This window comes from Drosophila guanche, unplaced genomic scaffold (assembly GCF_900245975.1).
Source record: "Drosophila guanche unplaced genomic scaffold, DGUA_6, whole genome shotgun sequence".
Taxonomy (NCBI): Eukaryota; Metazoa; Arthropoda; class Insecta; order Diptera; family Drosophilidae; genus Drosophila; species Drosophila guanche.
In genome coordinates, this window is record NW_022995747.1 from 1559541 (window position 1) to 1581227 (window position 21687).

The 21687-nt window shown below is 51.3% G+C and overlaps 1 protein-coding gene across 6 annotated transcripts; it reads right to left on the minus strand.

Annotated features, from left to right (window-relative positions):
- Nucleotides 1–59: 59 nt before the first annotated feature.
- On the minus strand, nt 60–21104 carry LOC117583837 (papilin). 6 transcript variants are annotated; one of them, XM_034272434.1, is made up of 18 exons: nt 20714–21104; nt 11568–11628; nt 11332–11510; nt 10243–11271; nt 9879–10182; nt 6131–9803; nt 5884–6063; nt 5473–5643; nt 4262–5367; nt 4017–4200; nt 3751–3951; nt 3498–3668; nt 2657–3225; nt 2433–2583; nt 1216–1644; nt 921–1079; nt 737–853; nt 60–677 (listed from the first exon to the last, which is right to left on the minus strand). In XM_034272434.1, exons 1-18 carry the CDS (start codon nt 20734–20736, stop codon nt 514–516), a joined length of 8871 nt encoding a protein of 2956 aa, XP_034128325.1. In that variant the 5' UTR covers nt 20737–21104; the 3' UTR covers nt 60–513. The 6 variants fall into 6 exon arrangements, with proteins under 6 accessions (XP_034128325.1, XP_034128326.1, XP_034128329.1 ...); XM_034272435.1 differs by lacking the exon at nt 5473–5643; XM_034272438.1 differs by lacking the exon at nt 1216–1644.
- Nucleotides 21105–21687: the final 583 nt, after the last annotated feature.

The window sequence follows — 21687 nt, forward strand, 5'->3', positions numbered from 1 at the left end:
CCAGATAGTGGTTAGCTTTTGAAGTGCTTTTAATACGAAAGACTTTAAAGGTGTTTTTATACATATGCGCTCTTTATTATGTAGTTTTAATTTATTTACAATTATTTTGTTTTTAGGCTTAAATGCTTTACTCGTTGCACAAATAGATCGTAGAGAGTAGATGCTAAGAAAGTAAAATGAAAATTCGTTTTAGCCGCTCTCCTCTCGATGGTTTGGATTTTGAACGTTACTCAAGAATAAATAGGAACACAAACATACGGAAACACACTAATACTATGTGACATATTGCTCTGGCAGAAGTGTTAAAAACTAAATTAAATGTTCTTTTCGTTCGTTCTTTGTTGATCTGTAGGCTGTGATGGCTGTGTAGTTGTGTTTTGGCTTTTTGGTCTCTCTGCTTCTGAGGCTAATGCTAATTATTATTTCTGTGTTTTGTTGTGTTGTGTGTGTCGTGTGCTTAAACTCAAAATTCAAAAATTCTGCTTCTCTTCGTGGGTGTGCTTAGGTGTGGAATTACAGCGCATTGGGATGAGGCTGCGCAATTTGGCCGGCCAGCGTGCAGGATCTACAGCAGAACTGGGCATAGTACTGATTGATGCAGTATCTGCCCTTCACAATCAGCTTGCAGTTGGCAAAGAACGGATTGTCAATGCACTCGGGCGATACCGGTATGACAGCTGCAAAGACAAAAACATTACCATAAGGCTACCAGAGTTTAGAGTTCTTTCCGACTTACATTGAATGGTAACCGTCTCCTGGCTGACGCTGTAGCTGAACGCATTGCTAGCCTTGCAGCCGTAGATGCCAGTGTCCTCGGTGCTCACATCGCTGACAACCAGTCGATGTGGCTGGGCTGTAATCATAAGAGGGTTTTCCAAATTATAAAAGAGATCTTAAAGCCGTCCCTGACCTCTACTCACATGTAATCTGTATACGCTCGTTGCTGTACAGCGGTATGTTGTCCTTGGTCCATGTCACATTGGGCTCTGGATAGCCCTGCACTGAGCAGCTAAGAGCAATGGTGGAGCCGGGGGAGTAGCTGTTCTTGGGATCCAGTGCCACCAGCGCCTGGGCGTTAACTGAGAGCATACGAAAGGGAGAAATCAATTAACAAAAGTCACCATCAACGCACATCGAGGGCAAGTTAAACACAAAACAGTCAACAGAAAAACGAAAACAATCCACAAAGCAGCCAAAACATGCAAATCCACTTACCTGTAGGTGGGGGCACATAGACCGGACGCGAGGGTCTGTAGGGGTAGCTGGGTCTCTGTGTGACCGGCGCCGTGGCCGGATCTATCACATACTGCAAGTACTGGGCATCCTCGTTGGTCAGGGCACGGGCCGGACCCACCGCCTTCAGTGTGACACGCAGCGAGACGGGGCGTCCACGCTTGTTGTACACCTCGCAGGTGTACAGGCCCAGATCCGACAGCTGGATGGAGCGGAACAGCAGCGAGAAGTCGCGTGCCATCTCCGCACGTCCGCGCTCGCGATTGCCGAACAGATTGTTGTTGCGCCACCAGCTGACATGCGGCTGCGGATAGCCACCCGCTGGGCAGCGTATCACCGCCTGTCTGTTCAACTGCACGATCTGGGTAACATTCTTGTTGCCGTACACATATGCGGGTGTATCTACGGACTCTACCATCACCAAGTCAAGTCATCGACAAGCAAAAGGGATAAAAGGCAAGAGGCAAGGCAAGCATGCATAACACAATGCAAACATAAAAGCAGTTAGTTATATGAAGTGCCAACACCGAATAGTAAATTTAAGATAAACCAATAGTAGGTAGCTCCAAAGTCGATAGTCCGACTGTAATTTAATTCCCGGTGCTCAGATTGCTTAAAGTTAAAGGGAACGGTAAATGAAGTAGCTGAAAAGATCTCGGGCAGCGCAGTCGGCCCAAGCACAGCGTAAAATCTTCGCGTGCCTGCGGCCCATGCACAGAAATCCACCGCAGCGGCAGACAGAACTTCGTATGGCGCTATGCACGTTTGATCGGCTTCGTCTGCAGCGGCAGAGAAGCAAGAAACGTTTTTGACTTCGTGTTTGTTGTTTGTGCATACAAAAGCACTTGAACGGTCCATCGACTGCATATGGAGCTTTTATGGATGTGTGGATGTACGCTTTGTTTACGCGCTGCAGCATTTTGCATGCAGCTTTGATCAGACTGAGGACAGAAAGGGACAGACATAGCTGAAAAGCTCAAAGCTTTAGTGATATTCTCAGAGTGGACGCAGGCAGACAGCAACGAAAGCTCGCGAATACAGTTGAATTTACTTGTACAACAAATCATGAGCATTGTTTTATGAAACCAAAGTCTAAAATTGCACTTCAAAAAAGATCAACATTGCATGCATGAGAATTTATCTCTTTTGAAGTTAATTAAATGCCTTAACACCGAATAAAATGCTTGTGCAGCACGTACCTGTCACTTGGAGAGCAACCTCACGGCGCACTGGCTCGCCCAGGCCATTGCTGGCCACGCAAACGTAGGTGCCGTCGTCGGTTTGGCGCACCTGCACGATGGTCAGATCACCATTCGAAGTCAGGACATAGCGTCCTTGGTTCGTATCGATCTGTAAGACAATCAAACGAAAGTGAAAGTGAAAGTGACTGTGGAGACAGTATGCTCCCTTGCTAAACCCTTACCACCACATTCTTGAGCGACCAGGTGATATTGGGCGCTGGATTGCCAGTGGCGAAGCACCGCAGCACAGCGATGCCACCGATGGAGGTCTGCACATCCAGTTCCTGTGGCTGCTTGGACTCCAGTACGGCCCTGCTCTCGCCCGGATAGATGACTGTGGGCGCACGAGTGCTAGGCCGCTGTGTGGGGCGGGCGGGCTGCACACAGAGATAACCACAGCCGTCGCTGCAGCACTTGTTCTCGCCACGGCAATCAGCATCGGTGTAGCACTCCTGGGCGCAGCTGCTGGCATTGGCCGCCAGTCCGGGGCACACTCCGGGCTTGTTGGTGTCGCGGCAGACGGGCGCAAACTGACGATCTCCGGTGTTGGCAATCTCAATGGCACACTGCTGGCCCTCGGGGCAGGAGTAGCTCTCGCATGGGTTCTCGCACAGGCACTTGGTGCACTCCGGCTGGGAGCGATCAGCCTCACGGCGCACGCCATACGGGCAGCGCAGCTCACGGCACTCGTTCTCGAAGCTATCACAGCGACCCTGTCCAATCTCATTGTCAATCTCGTTGTCCACGGGCTCTGTGGGGGGAAACAGCAGGCAAAGGATGAGCATTTTATGCAGAAATTGTATGAGAATATCCCGAAAACCCGTGCAAACTTAGAGCTAGTGAGAGTGCCAAGTACTAATCGAGTCTACAAATGCTACTTCTAAAAGTTCTACTCAAAATTCAAGCAGGTTGAAAGTGCAGGGGCAAAGTGCAAGGTGCAAAATTGAAGGATGCAGGTGGTGGTGCGGGTGGTGCGTGGTGGTTCTGGTGCATACAAGTGTCAGCTGGGTGTATCGGTCTTACTTCCGCAGAGATTCGTGCATGCTTCAAACGAACGGAAGTTGTTCTGATTGCCGGAGCAACCCGAGTAGATGAAGGACACACAGGTGCCGCGCTCATCATCATAATACCAACGACGCTCCTGCACCGACGGTCCATTGCATCGGCCGGTAACCAGGGGCAGCAGACACATTTCTACTTACGCCAACGGAAGACCAAAGAGAGAATCTGTTAAACTGTTCCTTTTTCGGGTCACTCGACTCGACCAAAACGTTACCTTTAGCCGTACCCACTGACGGCTCCGGCTCGCGGGCCGCAATGCAAACGGTTTGACACTCGTAGAGGCCGTCAAAGCGATTGCCAGTTCCATCACATCCGCCGTAGGTGAACGGCTCACAGGTGCGCGTATCGCGATTGAAATAGTAGCGAGTCTGCCACTGAGTGCAGGGACCCGTCGTCACTGGCTCATTGCAAACGTCTAACGCAAAGTATTAAAGCAGCTGAAAGGCACAGAACGGGGCATGCCCCAATGCAAACACTTACCCACGCCCTTGAACTCGCCGCACTGGCGCTCGCACTGGTCACGCGTCTCGAAGCGATTGCCATTGCCGCCACAGCCGCTGTAGGAGAAGGCCGTGCAGGCCATCTTCTCGTTGTCGTAGAACCAGGCTGTCGTATGGTTATCACACTCGCCAGCCTCGGGTGCCTGAGTGCACACGGAGTAGGTCTAGACAGGAGAAGATAAATGTTTATTGCTGAAAACTTTCATCAAAAGATCCACAACTTACTGGTGCTGCTGGTTGTGGCTCAGACAAGGCCTGATCCCTGCAGTAGCCCAAACACTCCCGCTCGGACACAAAGTTATTGCGATTGCCGCGGCAGCCGGTAAACTCAAACTCGTGACAGGCGCCACTGCGCTCATCAAAGTACCAGCGGCGGGACAGGTCCTCGCAGCGTCCGCGCACTGGTGGCAGCGAGCAGGTGGTCTGGGCATCATTGCACTCGTTCTGGCACTCCTCCTCGCTGGCATAGCTGTTGGCATTGCCGCCGCAGCCCGAGTACACGAACTCGTCGCAGAGTCCCTCTCGGCTGTTGTAGAACCAGCGAGTCTCGTTGTTGTAGCAATTGCCCGACTCGGCGGGCAGGAAGCACTTGGCAGTGTCTGGCTCTGAGCGTGGCTCCTCGGGTTCTGGCTCGGGCTCTGGCTGAGGCTCTGGCTGCGGCTCTGGTTCTGGTTGTCCGAAACGATTGTCTACGCTGGGCGAGCAGCGATCGGAGCACTCCTGCTCGGACTCGAAACGATTATCGTTGCCGCCGCAGCCGCCGTAGTAGAACTGCTGGCAGCGACCGGCAGTCGCATTGAAGTTCCACTTGAGCACATACTCATCGCAGTCGCCGACGGCAGGTGGCTGATCACACTGATGGACAGCAGCTGGAGCAGGCTCACGAGTCTGTGTTGGAGCAGGTTCCCTAGTCTCTGGTGGAGCTGGTCGTCGGGTCTCTGTCGGTGGACTGGCACAGCGCTGCTGGCAGTCGGACTCAGTCTCAAAGCGATTGCCATTGCCAGCACAGCCGCCATAGTAGAACTGGCGACACGCGCCAGCCTCTGCATCAAAGTGCCACTTGAGCGTGTACTGATCGCAGTCGCCAACATTCGCTGGTTCGCGGCACACATCCACGGTGCTGGGTGCTGGTGCTGGTGGTGGGGTTGTGGGTTCGGGTTTCTTCTCGCAGCGCGACAGACAGGCCTCCTCGCTGGCAAAGCGATTCTCGTTGCCGCCACAGCCGCCGTAGTAGAACTGGCGACAGCTCTCGTCCTTGGTGTCGTAGTACCAGGCGGTGACGTAGTTCGCGCACTGTCCCACCTCGGCAGGGATCTCGCAGATGTCCTTGGCTAAGTGTCACAGGGGGAGAGCGTGTTAATTGAGGGATTCTTTGCGGTGCTGACACACAAACACATTGATAGCTGCCACGAGTAACAACAACATTGAAAGCTTACCAACTTGCCGGGGACAATGGTCCTCGCAGGACTCCAATGAGGGGAAACTGTTCTTGTTGCCACCACAACCAGTGTAGTAGAAGGGCAAGCAGCGCTTCTCGCTCTCCGAGAAGTGCCACCTGGCATGCCGTTCGCTGCAATCACCAGTTTGCTTAGGAAGTGAGCATTGCTCTGAGGTGCAGTAAGGATTCAGGTACAGGTACAGGTGGGCAAGCAAGCAAATCATGCGCATACATTAAACCGAAAGATTCAAGCAGTTGGGGGAGAAGGAAAAAGGAAGGAGAAAGTGTAGGCAAAACATACCGTTAACCAGGAGTTCAAGTAACAAGTTTAAGCTTAACAAATAATTAACAAAATTCCCCACAAGCAAACCCCAGTACAGAAAGCTACAATTAGTTCGGCTGGTCAAACCTTTGAGTACGCCCGGCTGGCGACAGTTGTAGCTGCACGCATGCTCCGTGGGATAATTGTTCTTGTTGCCCTTGCAGCCGCCATAGGTGAAGGGTCGGCAGATGTCCGTCTGGTTGTCATAGTACCAACGCTCAAAGTTGCCAGCACAGGGACCATTCTCCACAGGCTGTTCGCAGGTGGCTGCAAAAGGGAAAGGAAAAGTTAAAGAACAGCTCGAAGAGCTTAACCCACTTCTTCTTCGACTCACGAATACTCTCGCTGACCGCACAAGTTCCTTGACACTGTTCGAGGCTATCAAAGCGATTGTTGGTGCCATAGCAGCCGCCGTACTGGAACTCCTCGCAACGATTGCGATCCATATCGAAGTACCATTTCTTGGTGAAGCCCGTGCAGGGGCCCACGCTCTTGGGCAGCAGGCACACATGCTGTCCCGTGTAGTCCTGGCAGGTGTCCTTGCACTCGGCCTCCGTCTCGAAGCGATTGGCATTGCCATCGCAGCCGCCATACCAGAACCGTGCGCATCCTCCGTAGCTCGTATCGAAGTAATATTTGACGCTGAAGTTGCCGCAGGTGCCCGTCTCCTTGGGCAGGGCGCAGGCCTTTTGCGGTGGCTCCAGCACATTCTCGCAGCCGCCGAACTTCTCGTCCGTGGCACTGCTGACGCCATCGGGGCAGCAGCCAAATTTGCTCTCCAGGCAGGTGCAGCCCTCGAAGTTGGGACCCTTTGCGGGTGTCTTCTCGTCCTCGCAGCACTTGAACTCCGTCTGGGTGCAGTGGCAGCCGTGGTGGTGGGGTCCCTTGGCAAAGGTGAGTCCATCGGGGCAGCAGCCAAACTGTGTCGTCTCGCAGGGGCAACCCTCGAACTTCGGTCCCTTCGCAGCAGATATCTTGTCGGGGCAGCAGCCATGGGGAGTCGTCTCGCAGGCGCAGCCCTCCTGGTTGTAGCCACGAGCCGCAGTCTGCTTGTCCGCACAGCAACCGTACGGCGTGTAGTGGCAGTCGCAGCCCTCAAAGTTGGGTCCTCGTGCGGCCAGAATGTTGTCGGGGCAGCAGCCAAAGGCAGAGTCCAGGCAGCAGCCCTCGCCGTTCGGTCCATGGGCAGGCGTCTCGGAGTCGGGGCAGCAGCCAAACTGTTCGCGGGTGCAGGCCGAGCAGCCCTCACCCCCGGGACCAGCAGCAGCTGTGCGTCCATCTGGGCAGCATCCATGCTCGGACTGACCACAGCCCTTGGGTGTCTCTGGAGCGGTGCAGCCTTCAAAGTTCTCGCCCTTGGCCGGGGTCTGGGCATCCGGACAGCAGCCAAACTCAGCAAAGGAGCAGGACTTGTCCTCGAGAGCGGGCACCTGTGTGGAATCACTGCCGGAACCCTCAATCTCCGTGGTGGACTCTGGCAGCGACTCCTCCGTGGTGGTGGTGGGTGGCACGGTCGTTGTCTCGGGGCATCCCTCATTGTCCTCGCCCTCGGCGGCGCTGAAATTGTCGGGGCAGCAGCCAAACAGCGTCTCGGCGCACTGAGACTTGGGGCAGCCCTTGTTGTTCTTGCCCTCCGCTGGAGATACGCCATCCAGGCAGCATCCAAATTTGGTATCAGCGCAGGTCTTGGGTATGGGACAACCCTCGTCGAAGGGTCCTTTAGGTGTGGACTTGCCGTCGGGGCAGCAGCCGTACTTGGACTTGGCGCACTCCTTCTTCTTGGGCTTGCACTTGCGTGGCTTGTCCTTGGTGATGGCCGACTCCCAGGTGTTCGGGGTGCTGGACTCCTCCTCGTTGTCGGTGGAGCCCCAAATGTCGCTGGTGCCGCTGCCCAGCTCTGTGGACTGCGTGCTGTCGGTGGATCCTTCGGTGGTGCTGTCGGTGGATCCCTCGGAGGTGCTCTCCTCGGTGGCTCCACTTTCGGTGGTGTCTGTGGTGCCACCGCTCTCCGTAGACTCTGAAGCATCGGTGGATGCCGAGGCATCGGTGGATTCCGTGGACTCTGTTGCTTCCGTTGATCCCGAAACGTCAGTGGAGGATGAAGACTCCGTGGCAGTGGATTCTGTGGCATCTGTGGAGCTCGTGGAACCGGACACATCCTCAACGGTGCTGCCCTCTGTGGTGGAGCCTTCGCTGGAGCCAGCCTCTGTGCTTTCGGTGGTGTCTGTGCTCGCTGCCTCTGTGGATTCCGTGGACAAAGTGGAATCAGGTGATTCGGTGGAGCCATCGCTGGAGCTGACATCCGTGGAACTCTCCACAGTGCTGCCGCTCTCTGTCGTTGAACCATCGCTGGACGAGTCTGTCGTTTCAGTGCTGTCTGAAGAGGAGGTTGAGGAGGAGGAGTCGGATGAGGAGGCAGTTGTAGTCTCTGTGGTGTCCGTTGTGCTGCCATCTGATGTGCTCTCGCTGGAGGCAACACTGCTGGAGGAGGCATCACTCGTGGAGGAGGAATCATCACTCGTGGAGGATGAATCATCGCTCGTGGAGGAGGCATCCGTGGTGGAGGAAGCATCCAGCGTGGACTCTGTGGTGTCTGTCGACGTCTCAGGTGTGGTTTCAGTTGTGTCCTCCGAAGTGGATTCAGTCGAGGCAGAGGACTCTGTCGAAGAGGAAGTGCCATCACTGGTGCTGTCCGAGGAGCTCTCCGTGGAGCGGGAAACGTCTGTGGAATCGCTGGAACCTTCAGTGGTGTCGCTGGAATCAGACGTCGCCACAGTTGTTGAGTCGCTGCTGTCGGAGGTTTTGTCAGAGGAGTCGCTGGTGGAGTCTGTGGAGCCCGAAACTTCCGTGGAGCTTGAGGCATCCGTGGAGCCTGAAACATCGGTAGAGGCTGAGGCATCCGTGGAGCTGGAAACATCGGTGGAGCCAGAGACATCTGTGGAGCCTGAGACATCTGTGGAGCCTGAGACCTCCGTGGAGCTGGAGACATCTGTGGTGTCGGAACTGGACGATTCAGTAGCGCTCGAAGCATCTGTCGAGCCACCAGAAACTTCCGTGGACTCATCCGTGGAGCCGCTTGAATCAGAGACTGAAGATGCGCTGGCATCGGTTGTGGAATCGCTGGAATCGCTGGAATCGCTAGAGTCGCTAGACGAAGCATCCGTGGAGCTGGACACACCCGTTGTTCCGTCAGACGTTTCCTCATCATCTCCGCTGCCCTCAGTCGAAATGCCGCTGTCCGTTGTGGAGTCTGTGTCCTCGCCCGAACCCTCCACCGTGGTGGCTGTCGCAGCAGAGGCATCAAAGGCCGTCGTGTCGGGACTGTCGCTGAGCATCAGTTCGTCGGTGAAGAGCGTGGACTCTGTCTTGGCTTCGTCATCGAGATCAACGCCATCGGAGGAGATCTTCTGCTCATCGGGCAGGCTGTCGGTGACCAGTTCCATGTCATCCTCGTCGCAGTCGTCGTCCTCATCGTCCTCGATGGGTGCATCGGTGCTGGTCAGTGGCAGAATCTCATCTTCCGTGCAGGCCTCTGGGTTGCACTTCTCGGATATGGACTCCAGCTTGGACTCATCGCAGTTGAGCGCCTTGGTGCCATTGGCCAGGCACAGGACCTCGCGTGTGCGCTCTCCGCCGCCGCAGGGTTTGCTGCACTCGCCCCAGGGTCCGGTGAACCATTCGCCTGGGCACTCCTTCTCCTCGCCCTCGCAGTCCTGCTCCTGTTCCGGTTTTTTGTCCTTGTTGCACTTGCTGTCATCGGTGGCGGGGCTGACAGTCTTGCCATCGAATTCGCCGCAGATGACGATGCGGGATTGGACACCCTTGCCGCAGGCAGCGGAGCATTTGCTCCACTCCGATGAGAACCATTGAGCCTCGCACTTGGGTGACTTGCAGGGGCGGGAGAGCGTTGGCACCTCTGGCTGACAGAACTCCTCTGGGTACTCCTTGCCATCCTTAGAGCCGCAAATGGCAGTGCGGGTTTCCGTGTTCTGGCCACAAGCGGTGCACTGAAAGGTGGAACCAAAAATGAGTCATGGATCCAGGGGTAAATATCTCTATCTCTATCTCTATCCAATACTTACTCCACTCCATTGAGAGATGATCCAGTCTACGCCCTCGCAGGGTGCCAGCAGGCAAGTCTTCTCCACCTCTGGCTTATCCTCCACACAATCCTCGTCGGGCAGCACGCGCTTCTTGCCGTTCTCCTTGATGAAGCAAGTGGCCTTGCGGGTCTGCTTGCCATCGCCGCACAACTTGTCGCAGGGTGTCCATGGGCCCAAATGATACTTGGGGCAGTTCTTGACATCACGATTACACTCCTGGGCTGTGGCGGGTTTGTTGCCAACCTCCTTGAGGCACACGGCATCGTCCTCCACTGTGTGTTCGCTGTAAGAGAAAACTGTTGTGTGATTTATCCCTTAGCCAAGGATCTGCGCTGCGGCTTACCCATCCGAAGAGATTCGCTCGCAGGTCACAGAGCGGTTTTGGAAGCCATCGGAGCCGCAGCCCTTGGAGCACTTGCTCCACTCACCCTCCACCCAGTGTGGGGCGCAGGGCTCTGTGCCGCAGGCTTGCTCCTCCTCTGGCTTGGACTCCTTCTCGCAGAGTGCGGCGTCCACCTCTTGCAGGTTCACTCGATTATTGCAGGTGACTTTGCGGGACTGAGTGCCGCCGCCACAGGAGGCGCTGCATGGCCCAAACTCGCGATGCGTCCACGTGTGCGTGTCCGGCTGGCTGTGGCTCAGGGACTCTGGGATGCTGTACTCGTAGTCGATGCTCACATTACGCTCCTGCACCAGCATCACAATGAAGATGCTCTCGGAGATGGGTCCGGGACAGGTGAGCTGATCGGGTGCGGCAAAGCCCATGGGTTTGCGCTGATAATTCCACCAGGAGTCCGCATAGAACATGGGACGGGGAAAGTCAATCCTCCAGTTGCCATTTAGATGGTAATGCCCCGAGAGGTTGCGGCATGCCAAATAATTGTTGGACGGGGCAGTCTCGATGATCTTGATGTTGGTAGCGCCCTGTGGCACGAGCAGCAGATCATTGTAGCCAGGGGCCAGGTCGCTGGAGCTGTAAGTGTTGTGAATCGTCTTGCAGGTGCTGCCATCGCCGCCGCACTTGCGGCACTTGTCCTCCTTGGCATCGCTGCCCAGCATCATGTCACAGCCGACGGGCATGCACTGCCCATCGACGCACACATCCAGATCCTTGTCGTTGCAGCGGGTGCCATCGACCACCTTCTCCTTCTGGCGGTAGTAGAAGCGTTCGCCGCGCGGCATGCAGTTCAGCTCGCAGGGATTGGGTGCACCCAGATAGGGCACCCACTCGTACAAGACGCCATCGAAGCGCTGATCATCGAAGCGAGAGCATTGCAAGGCTCTAAAATCGGGATCCTCCTCCGGGCAGTCCTGCGTGTTGCACGAATAATAACGACGATTGCCGCCGCTGCACTCTGCCTCGCCGTTGTAGCTAAAGGAGAGAGAGGATTCAGTGTTGGGAATCGATTTATGGGTGGCTTCAGGTACTGACTCTCTTCGCAGACATTCACGCGTCTGGTAGGACACACCGCCGCCGCAGGTGCGTGAGCAATCCGAGGGCGAACTCCATTCCGTCCACTCGTTGGGATCGTCACCCTCGCCGCCGGGCGTCACAGAGCTGTCCGGCAAATACATATTTGCGCCATATTGTCTTTTTTGTCGCAGTCCAGGCTGTGTAAAGAACGCTATAAAGGAGGATCTGGGGGGATATTTGTGGGGTATACTTACAAATCTACTCTGGGAGTCTGGTATGCCAGCCAATACAATGAATGCTATCAAGGCAGTTGTACTGAAATGTTGCAGAAACAAAGTGGAATTCTGTTAAAAATGCCATCTCTACCCTAACAAACATGTGCTTATTGATTCTATCAGCAAAAGCAACATAGATCAATTGTCAACATGTTGCTATTACTATTTATTGGCACTTGTCAACATTTGTGCATTGCCTTTGAACCCTTCTTCTCTCACTCTTTATGCTTATTCTGTGCCTGTTTTCTAAACAAATTCAATTTAATTAAGGACATAACCTCGCCCAATAACAGCTACGAGCCGGGCAATGGCCCATTCATTAAACCCAAAGGGACAGAACGACGTCACGTGTTGACTTGTTGCAAATATTTGTTGACTTTGCCGCATGCTTCGACATCTCCACAGACTCATTAAAGCAGCAAGCAACAGGCGTAAAGGGCACTGTGGAGATTGGCAGAGTGGGAACTGTGGGGGAAAGGGCCAAACCGGAGCACGTCCAGCGAAGGGGCACAAATAACACAAAAACTTTTGTGGGGCTTCTTCTGATGATGAACTTGTTTATGCTTCCCGCTCTCTCCCTATCTCTCTCTCTCTCTCTCTCTCTCTCTCCATGGCCAGTGCAAGCAAACATTGAACTTGTTTTTCGCCACAAAAATGCAGCAGTATGCAGGGGGGGAGTGCAGTGGTAGGGATAGCGGTAAAGAATATCGCCCGACTTTTGGTCAAGTCAAAAATTTGCAATTTTCTTTTGGTAACAATTTTTTATTATGCGCCGGAGGCGACCATAAATATGCAATGCCACATAAACAAGACATAATTTAGCAGCACTTCCTGCCGATTTGCCAAAAAAAGAAAAGCAGAAAAAAAGTAAAGGAAAAGGCAGAAGCAAAGGAAAAGCCAAAGGAACAGGCAAAATAATAAGTACCACGCCAGGGAGAATATATGATTATGCCGCAGACATTGGGACGCCACAGTCGCAGTGGCAAGCAGTCGACTTGGCCTCGACTTGGGTAGGACGACAGGGCCGCCCGAGGACAAGTTGCGTGAATATGTCAAAAGTGTTCAATGTTGCACGGGCAAACGCAGGGCGCTTGCCGCTTGCCGCTTGCCCACCCATTGTTGGTGGCTTGCCAATTTAATTTCTGACGCTGCGTGCAGCGGGCAGGAGGTGGAGGGGGCTCTGCCTTCGTTTTGTTACGCTTGGACGCCTTCGACGGATGGCGCTTGCTCTTCTTCAGCCGCGTGGCTGCCTGCATGGTCCTTGGTCCTTGGCCACAGCAGGCGTGCTGCTTATGACAGCAGACGAAGGAGAGTCTGCCGGAGGAGCGGCAGGTCGCCAAGTGTGGTCATAATTTTTATGCTTCTGTGTTGGCATTTTAATGCAATTTGAGCGCATTTCCCTTTTGAAACCAATGCCAGGACACCTATTGCTTTGGCAACGACCAGGACAACGGCAACGGCAACGGCACACATTTCACAGTCCATTGAGCTCGAGAGCGGAACGCAGGGAGGGGAGCGCTGGAAGCGGCGTCACCCAGACGCCTCCCATGCCATTGCGTCATAGAAACACAGGAAGTGCCACGGGGATCGGGACCGGCAGCAACTCCAATAGAAGCTTTATTAATTGGGCAGTTGCCTGAAAAGCCAGCAGCCAAAATTTGCTGAGACGACCGAAACCACAAAAGCAGTTCATGATTTCGGCTGTCGGCTGCTGATTACGCAAAATCCTCCACTACTCCTCCAGCAGAGACACGGAACCGGGGTAAAAACATTGTTATTGCCACATGTGGCGGATGCCACGTGACACGAGCATAAACAGTTGCCATTGAGCAACTCAAATCGTCAAATAAGTTACACATTACACATGTCATGTAAACCACCGGCAGAAGAAACCACACTGCCTCCCTCCCGGCCACAGACATCCGCCACACCACCTCATAAATACCAAACAACAACACAACGGACAGAGAGAGAGAGGAAATGCTAAATTCGGCGGAAACTTTACAATAATAAGATTACAAGCTGCGTCCCACCACAGTCATGGCACAATAAATTGTTCGCTGGCCTGGCCCTGGCTCTGACCTTTTTTCGGCCCAAAATGAAAAGGAGCCAAGGAGCACGCTAATAGCCAAGATCAAAGCAGCAGTCGAAAGGGGGGCGGCCAATTAACAGGCCTGGCCAGAAACACGGCCGCCTCACAATGGCCATCCATTGTTCATTGTGCAGCAACTCCAGAGAGCCAGCACAATGGCATCCAGCATCAATAGGCACAGATAAAAGTCTAAATGGGAATCATGGGAGAGCGGGAAAGAGAGAGAGACTCCAACTAGCATCATGATTTCGCATCTAATAATAGTCATTTAGCAGCAACAAATTAGATTTTAAATTGATTGAAAGGCGGCCTAGAAGAGAGGAGTTTTTTCTGTTTTTTTTCTCACAGTCTGCTGCAACCACTCTCACAGTGCACTCTCCCTCGCTCTCTCATAAGTAGCTCAAAAATCACTTCACATCAAGTGCCATAGATATGCAGGCAACAAGTGCATTTTGGGAGCAATGCTGGAATGGCCAGCATAAATAAAGCGGCTGCTAATGAGCCACAAGTAGAGCACTGGGCTGGCGGCACTTACTCCACAAGTGCGTGGCACTTAGCCCCGCTAAATCTCAAGAACACAAAAACAAATTAAATTTAAACGAATGCCAAGCAAGATCCCCCAAAAGATAGATTTGGATGAGTGTGTGGCAAGTTCTTCCAAATCTAAACAATCGCAGAGCTACCAAGAAAAATAAATTCTAGGCAGATTTCACACCTGTACACAGGTCTCAGTGGCGTTTGATTTGTTTACATGACTCATCGACGAGGTCGTGGCAGTGAGGCAACCACTAGAACAACCACTCCACTCCACCACCCACTTGGAGGCAACCCCCCGAAGAAGTAGGAGCCGAGCGAGCGATTCTTGCTGCTGTTTCCCATGCCAATTGATTGAGGCACAACTATGCAGCACATCCTCAAGCTCTTGTGTGTGTGTGGATGAAATCCAATCGAATAGTGAGGCATGCAGCATTTCTGTGTACCATGAAGATGCCACAGCTGCCTTTGCCACTGTTCCCGGGGCCTTTGATGAAGATGGAATGCCCATGGCCAGCAACCAGCCAGCCCAGCTGCAATCATTTGACTTCTGCCTGGCCCCTTTCGCTTTTATTTTTTATGTTGATTGTAAAAAACGCAGAGTCGACAGTGGGAGAGTAGGAAGAGTGCAGGGCAGCAATGGAATTTTTGTTGCAACTGATTTAATTGCAAGAAGCGAAACAAAAGTGCAGCCAACCCAAAGGCAAGGTTCTGCTGCCACGAAATGCCCCCTGCTGTAGGGCAGATCACTGTAAGAGGATATTACACTCTATGTGCTATGTGTATACCCACTCTGTAGCATCCTTAAGTAATCAGCTTCATTAGTTTGAGGGGCAGGCTGGCAAAATCAGCATCAGCCAGCAATTAGACGAGGATCTACCTCATTAGTTCAAAGGATACCCAAATACCTGAAGCCCAAACCCACACAAATGGCACACACACACACATGGCACACATTTGTTCAAATACAATTACATAGTCATACAATTATCGCAAGACAAACATAGACTAATGCAAAACGCCAAATTGTGGCTGAGGTGTGGCCAGGTAAATGCTGCTGCGGCTGCTCTCTCTGCCTCTGCTGCTCTCTCTCTGCCTCTGCTGCTGTTCCCCTCTCTCCCTCTGCTGATGTCTCTATGAAGCTGCGGGCTGCCTGAGGGTGGAGTCGCAGCCAGCACAACGACATTTGTTGCAACGGAAGTAAATGTTTGCATTGTTGAAATTTTAATTGCATTTGCATAAAGCAATGCACATAGAGAAGGAGACACATCTCTGCACTTGGCTGCGCCCTTGCCTGTTGCCTGCTCCTGCCAAAGAGACACACACGGCTTGGCTCGGCTCGTCCAAGCAATTATCAATTTCAAAATTAATTCAACCTAATTGAGTAGTGAAAATAATAAACATGCGCATGCTCCTTCCTTTTGCTGTTGCCTTTGCCTTTGCCCTGAAGTGTTTACACGTTGAGCACAGAGACTCTCAGATTATGCAACAGTAACTGTGACTCGCTTCCTGCCTACAAAGTTGCAGCTTTTGGGGTCTAAAAGGCACTTCAGCAACAACTACCACATGCCTTCGGGGCAACAGCAACAGCAACAGCAACAACAAAGTGTGCACAAAATGCCTAATGAAATATTTGTCACGCGTTTGGACAAAATGAGCAAACAGAAAATGCACAGTTAAGCGCAGTTACAGAGAGGGAGAGAGCAAGAGCGCAAGAGAGTGCAAGATATGAAGAGAGGAAGAGAGCGAGCGTACGCTGGGAGAAAGGGAAAGACTGCGTGAAGATTTTCTTCGGTTTCACTTCTGCTTGTTGAGCCCCCGCCCGCCTTACTGACCCATAAATTTCACTCACTGACAAAATGTTCGACTTGTAAACAAATTTTTTTTATGGCAAATGTTGCACCAGCAGCAGAGGCCACTTGAAGTGCAACTGCCACAAGAGCGCACACAGTGCCAGGCAGCTAATTAGAGGCATCATAATGCCGCTGTCGCGACAGAGAGCTCCTCTGCCCCCCCCCCCCACTGGAACAAACATTGGCAATTTTCTATTTGCCCGACTCATTCGGTTCGAGATTGCAACAAGCTGCTTGACTCCCCAAGTTGTGCGCATATTCACTTATAGCTAGAAGCACTAGAAGGGGGAGAGAGGGAACGAGCGGTAACAGGGGGGAACAAGGGTTAGCAGCTGGAACTTTGAACCCAACACAAAAACGCGTTGGCGGAGCAGGCACCCCGGATTCATCAGGAACTCATCTCTGTGTAAACATTTTAGCGCTCATTCATGATAAAATAAAATACAAAAAAAAAATTGTGCGAAAAAAACTGTTCATGGGAAATTAGCGCACAGGATGCCCTCGATGATCTGGCATATATTTCAGCACATAATTAGCGGCAAACTATTCAGCAAAAAACCAGCCAATAAGTATGCCCAAACAATTCTGGGAAATGGATTCCTATTAATAGGATTTAAGTTATGCTTGTTCATAATTTATGCGGTGCTAATTGAATTTAGGAATTTCTACACTCCCATTTGTTTGAAGTGAATCATTTATGGGCAGACCATCTTCATTGGAAAGTAAAACTTATTAATCTTCGTATTAAAAACACATCAGCCAGAGCATAATTATCACGCAAAGCAACCAGCCAGCTAAGCTAAGACAAACACAAAAGCAACTTCGATGGCGATTGACGCAAGCACACACAAATTTCAGTTATTTATAATAGCCATCAAATGAAATGTTAACCAAGGCAATTGCGTTGAAATTGTAAGAAGCGTATGCCAACTGGCAGGTAAAATGTAGAGCAGACATTGATTTATAGCGCAATTACGGATTCCCTGGCATTGTTCTCAGCCAGAAGCAGAGGGAGTAATGACAGTGGCAGTTCAACGCTTCTCAGTTGCTTCTTTCGCATTCCTTTTGGACAGGCATTGGAGCTGGAGGATGCTGAGTCCCAGTCCCTGTCCCTAACCCTTTAACGTGCATCAATTCGGGCTCCCCATTTAGTTAATTTTGTGTCATCGAAATGCACATCACGTCCACCCAAGAACCAGCCAGCAGCGATCGTCGCTTGTCGTCAGTCAAAAACATTTTTATGGGTTTTTATTTTTCGGGTTATTCCGCTTTGGTCTGGCCTGGGCTGAATGTTTCACTTGTTGCTGCTGCACGAATGTCTCGCACTCCAAGTCTGCTCCCTGCCACAGCGAGAAGTTTTTAGCAACATTTTGCTGCATGTGACGCATCGTTTGTGGGGATCTGCTGCCCCTTGCCACAACCCCGGCTACTCCTCGTTGAAATTTTTGGATATTTTTTGCCGTCTTTTTGGTTTTGAATCTTTTTTTGGCCTGTGCAACTTTTGCGGCGGCATATTTTGGGGCATCCTTTTTATCTTCCGCGTTGGCAGCGTACAACGACCCCGTCTGTGGCAACTATCGAGTTAATTGTTTGCCAGTGTATCTGTCTGTGTGGGGTAAATATTAACATTAACATTAACATTAACATATTTATGCCACTGACACCATGCGCCTTGGTGCTGTGACTGTGGCTGCGGCTGTGGCATTTGATTTAGCGATCGCTCTAGGGAATAATTAAACGCTGCCATGTCGCGGCACAGTCCTTTGTTAATTAAGCATAAAACATTAAGTCATGGGAAAGCGATCCGCAGATATTCCGATCTACAGTTCTGCAGATCTACTGATACCCATGGAGCGCTGTGGCAGTGCCATGGGGGGGCCCATGCAGCACATGTTGCAAATGCAGCGTGCACCATTTGCCTCCGCCATGAACTTGGGAGGTAATTGAGCCATGGAATGGCATGTGCAGCGAGGGGCCGGGGGAAGGACTGTGCACACAAGGCGTGCCGTTTGTTGCAAACATAATTTGCAGCTCATTTGCCGCATCATTCGATATTCCAGTGAAATTAAATCCAAATCATAACTCATCCGTGGGCGCATTTCCGTCGGACTTCGCATACCAACATTAGATCAGCATTTGCCTCACTGATTTATTTATAGCCGATTAAGGATCAATTATGCAATTCAAGTGTTTACACGAGTGCAAGTTCTGAACGTGGTCGATTCGGCTAGAGGTCTGCTTTCAAGGCAAAACCGCCCAGCGGCGGAGGCGGAGGCGGAGGCGGCGCTGCGTGTATCATTTTCATAGCATAAATATCGCCCAAAAGAATGTACTGTTTATAGAACTACTGGGAACACACTCCATAAACAATTTGATCTAGCAACTATGTACTGTATTTGAATTGTATTTGTGCTACACAATTTTGTGTGGATGTTGCAGCATCTTCCTGTTGAGTCTGGTTGCTGTTTTTATTGCTGCTGCTGGTCAAAATTTAGTGGTTTCCGCGGAATGTTATCGTTCAAACATAACAAACAAAGTGTTGGGAAATCTATCAGGTTGGCTGGGAATTTTTACTTTACTTTATTTATAAGCAAATTGGGAAAGAACTCACTGAGTAAGCAAATTTACGAGCAGTCATGCTGATCATGGTGAAATTATTAACAAGGTGACGTTATCCGCTAAGCGAGGAGCACTTATTCACCACGCTCAAAAAGAAAGGGTTTGAGAAGGTGTGGTGAAGGCGTCACCTTCTGTTAGTATTCCTGCCTAGCTCTGAGGCGACTTGGAGTCAAGTTCAAAGACGTCACGAGTCACAAATTTTCGCTTAATCTAAAGAGTTTATTCGGGCACTTAATGGCCACACACAGAGAGGCAGTCACACAGAGCTACAGAGTTACTGATTTACCGAGTGCGTTAAAAACGTTTAGTTTGTGCCATTAAACTACAGACATAATGGTGTGTATGCGTGTCTCTCTCTCGCTCTCTGAGTGTTGACCCGTCTGGGGCCTGGGCTAGCCGCCTGATCAGATCACCTACACGCAGAAGGAAATGCGTTTGCTTTCAAGACGTTTTCTCAATTGATTTTCTTGATTTGTCAAGTTCTCGAGAACTTTTCCATTATATATCCGAACAAGACTACAAAAAGCCTTGAGAGGAAATGAATAAATAATTTCTTTAGAATTTCGGATTAAATCACAGATAGCAGGCGGCACATGTCCCCAAAAAACCCGTACTAACGGGTCAGTCATGTGTTGGCCACATTTCGGGGCAGCCAGCGGAAGGCAGAATCAGAAACAGCTGAGGACAGCGATGCTGCTTGACAATGGGCAGGGGACGAGCATGGTCTGGGGGTCTGGGTTGGGCAGAAAGATTTTCGCTTTCGAGTGTCTCCGCACAGAGCATAGTTTTCGCGAAAAACTTTAAAAAACTTGACGAATGGATGCGCTAACTGCCAGTCGGCCAGTGGATACTGGCCGGGGGAACAAGTTTCTTGGGCTTTTATGTGTGTGGCAGCCGGCAACTTTATGACTTTGGCCAAAAATAAAACGCACGCAATGCTCTGCGGTCAACAAGGCAACGGACCCAGACTCAGATCATGCGAAAGATATGTCCAGCATGTGCGTGAGATCTCAAGAGGCATTTCTGCTGTTGGGCTGAGGTGAGTGCCGTCAACTTTGAACTGGCACTGGCACTGCCCTGACTGACTCTCCGCATTGGGGAAGGGTACACCGGAGCGTGATGAAGGGGGGGGAGGGGCACTTCAAAGCACACGCACTTCACCTGTGTGCTGGCAAGCAATCGCCCAAACGCAACTCTTTGCATAAATATTTACATTTCCATTCGAAAATTTCAATTTGATTTTCGGTTTGGTTTTTTTCTTCCCCTTGTGGGTCGCACACACATTTTGGAAAGCCAACAAAAGGCACTGGAACAACAACAACAACAACAACAAGAAAAAACAGGTGAGCTAATGGCTTAATTTCTGGGGCACTGGGTGGAGGCGGAGGGAGGGCCACCGATCTGACTGTTTGAAGTTAGTTTGTAGCCGGAAATTGAGATGTCTAAAAGGAGGAATCGATCGATCCAATAATTGGGAATACAAATGGGACACAAAAGGGTGTCTGGGTATCCTTTGATTGCATTTATTACTCATAATTATGCATAATGTTAATTGCTAATTGGAAACATGTTGGCAGGACTCGAACAAGCTGCAATCAGGGCACAACAGCGGGAGGAAGTGGTTTGAAAAATGTTGCAATTTTCATTAAAAAAAAAGCTTCAATTAAGTTGGCAATGTAATTTGGCATGCAAACAAAATGCTGCCCAGGATAATGGCAGCGGAGCACTGAGCAGTGCCTGTTGCACAGCGAGCACATAGCCAGGACTCGCACACACCCACGCTGCATGCGCACATGTGGGCAGGACAATCGGTGGAGCAAGGCATGGGTCTGGCAGCCTTGCTTGTCAAGTGTTTGCGCATGTAGTTCAAATGAAATTAAAATTCCAATTGACACAGTAATTTGCTAGCAACACAAAAGGAATCAATTTCGTGCCAAACTGTCACAGTATCTGCCACTGGTGTTGCATTTGTGTCCCCGTATCCAGTTGATTTTCTGTAGCATGTTTCATGTTTGTCTGATGCTTACCACAACCGCCTCGATAAATCCATTTTGCGGCTCCTTCTTGGCACAATAATCGACGGGGCCGTGCCGCTGCGGGTTGGAATTCCACGAATTTTCACACGCAAATACTTAAATCGAGGCTGGTGCCGTGGCTTGACACTTGAAATGTTTTCTCTGTCCGGTTGGTGGGGGGTTTTGCCACTTGAGTTTTAATTATTTCGCACACTGTCGCTCACTGTTGAAATGATTCTGCACTTTGCGCCTGCGCATGGCCAGTAAGGATACGGCGGGAATGACACTGAATTTTATATTCGATTCTTTCTTCAATTTCGTTTTCGTCCTCGGACGCGTTCTCCTTTTTAACTCGATCACACACACCCGCAGGGTTAGAGCGCACGCCAGCAACTGATCGACTGGGAGCGTATACGATCGCTCTAATTCTGTCTGCCAGTGGCAGCAGCAGCAGCAGCAGCCAGTCAGGCAAGGCCCAACAGCAGCAGCAGCAGCAGCAGCAGCTTCAGCGTCTGCGTCGCTGCCAGCGATAGCGTCGCGTCGATGCGATAGCGCCACAAAGGACGGGCTGCTGTTTCCGCTCCTCTAATCGCACCAAAAATTGAATGGGAATTCCGATTCCAAGTAGCTGCTGCTCCCCAGAGAGAGTGGAGCACTAAATATATTAAGTTTATGCTTGCCGCCTGGATCCTTAAGCAACCGACAGCTTTTGGCCCCCACGAGAGACTGAGACTGCAACTGAGAGAGTTTTTTTTTTGCACACACTTCGAACATCCAACTTCAACTGGTTCTTGCTGCCTGATCTTTATGCGTTGCACGTGTGTGTGGTGGCTGACTGGCTGCTTGTTGGTGTTAAAAAGTGATTTACTGTGCCTGCCCTCACATGTTTTTCGGCATGGGATGCACTCGGAGTCAAGTCAAATGCCGCCTCTGATGAACACATGTCGGGGGAGTGCAAGTTGAAAGCAGAAGGACACTCCAGCGGA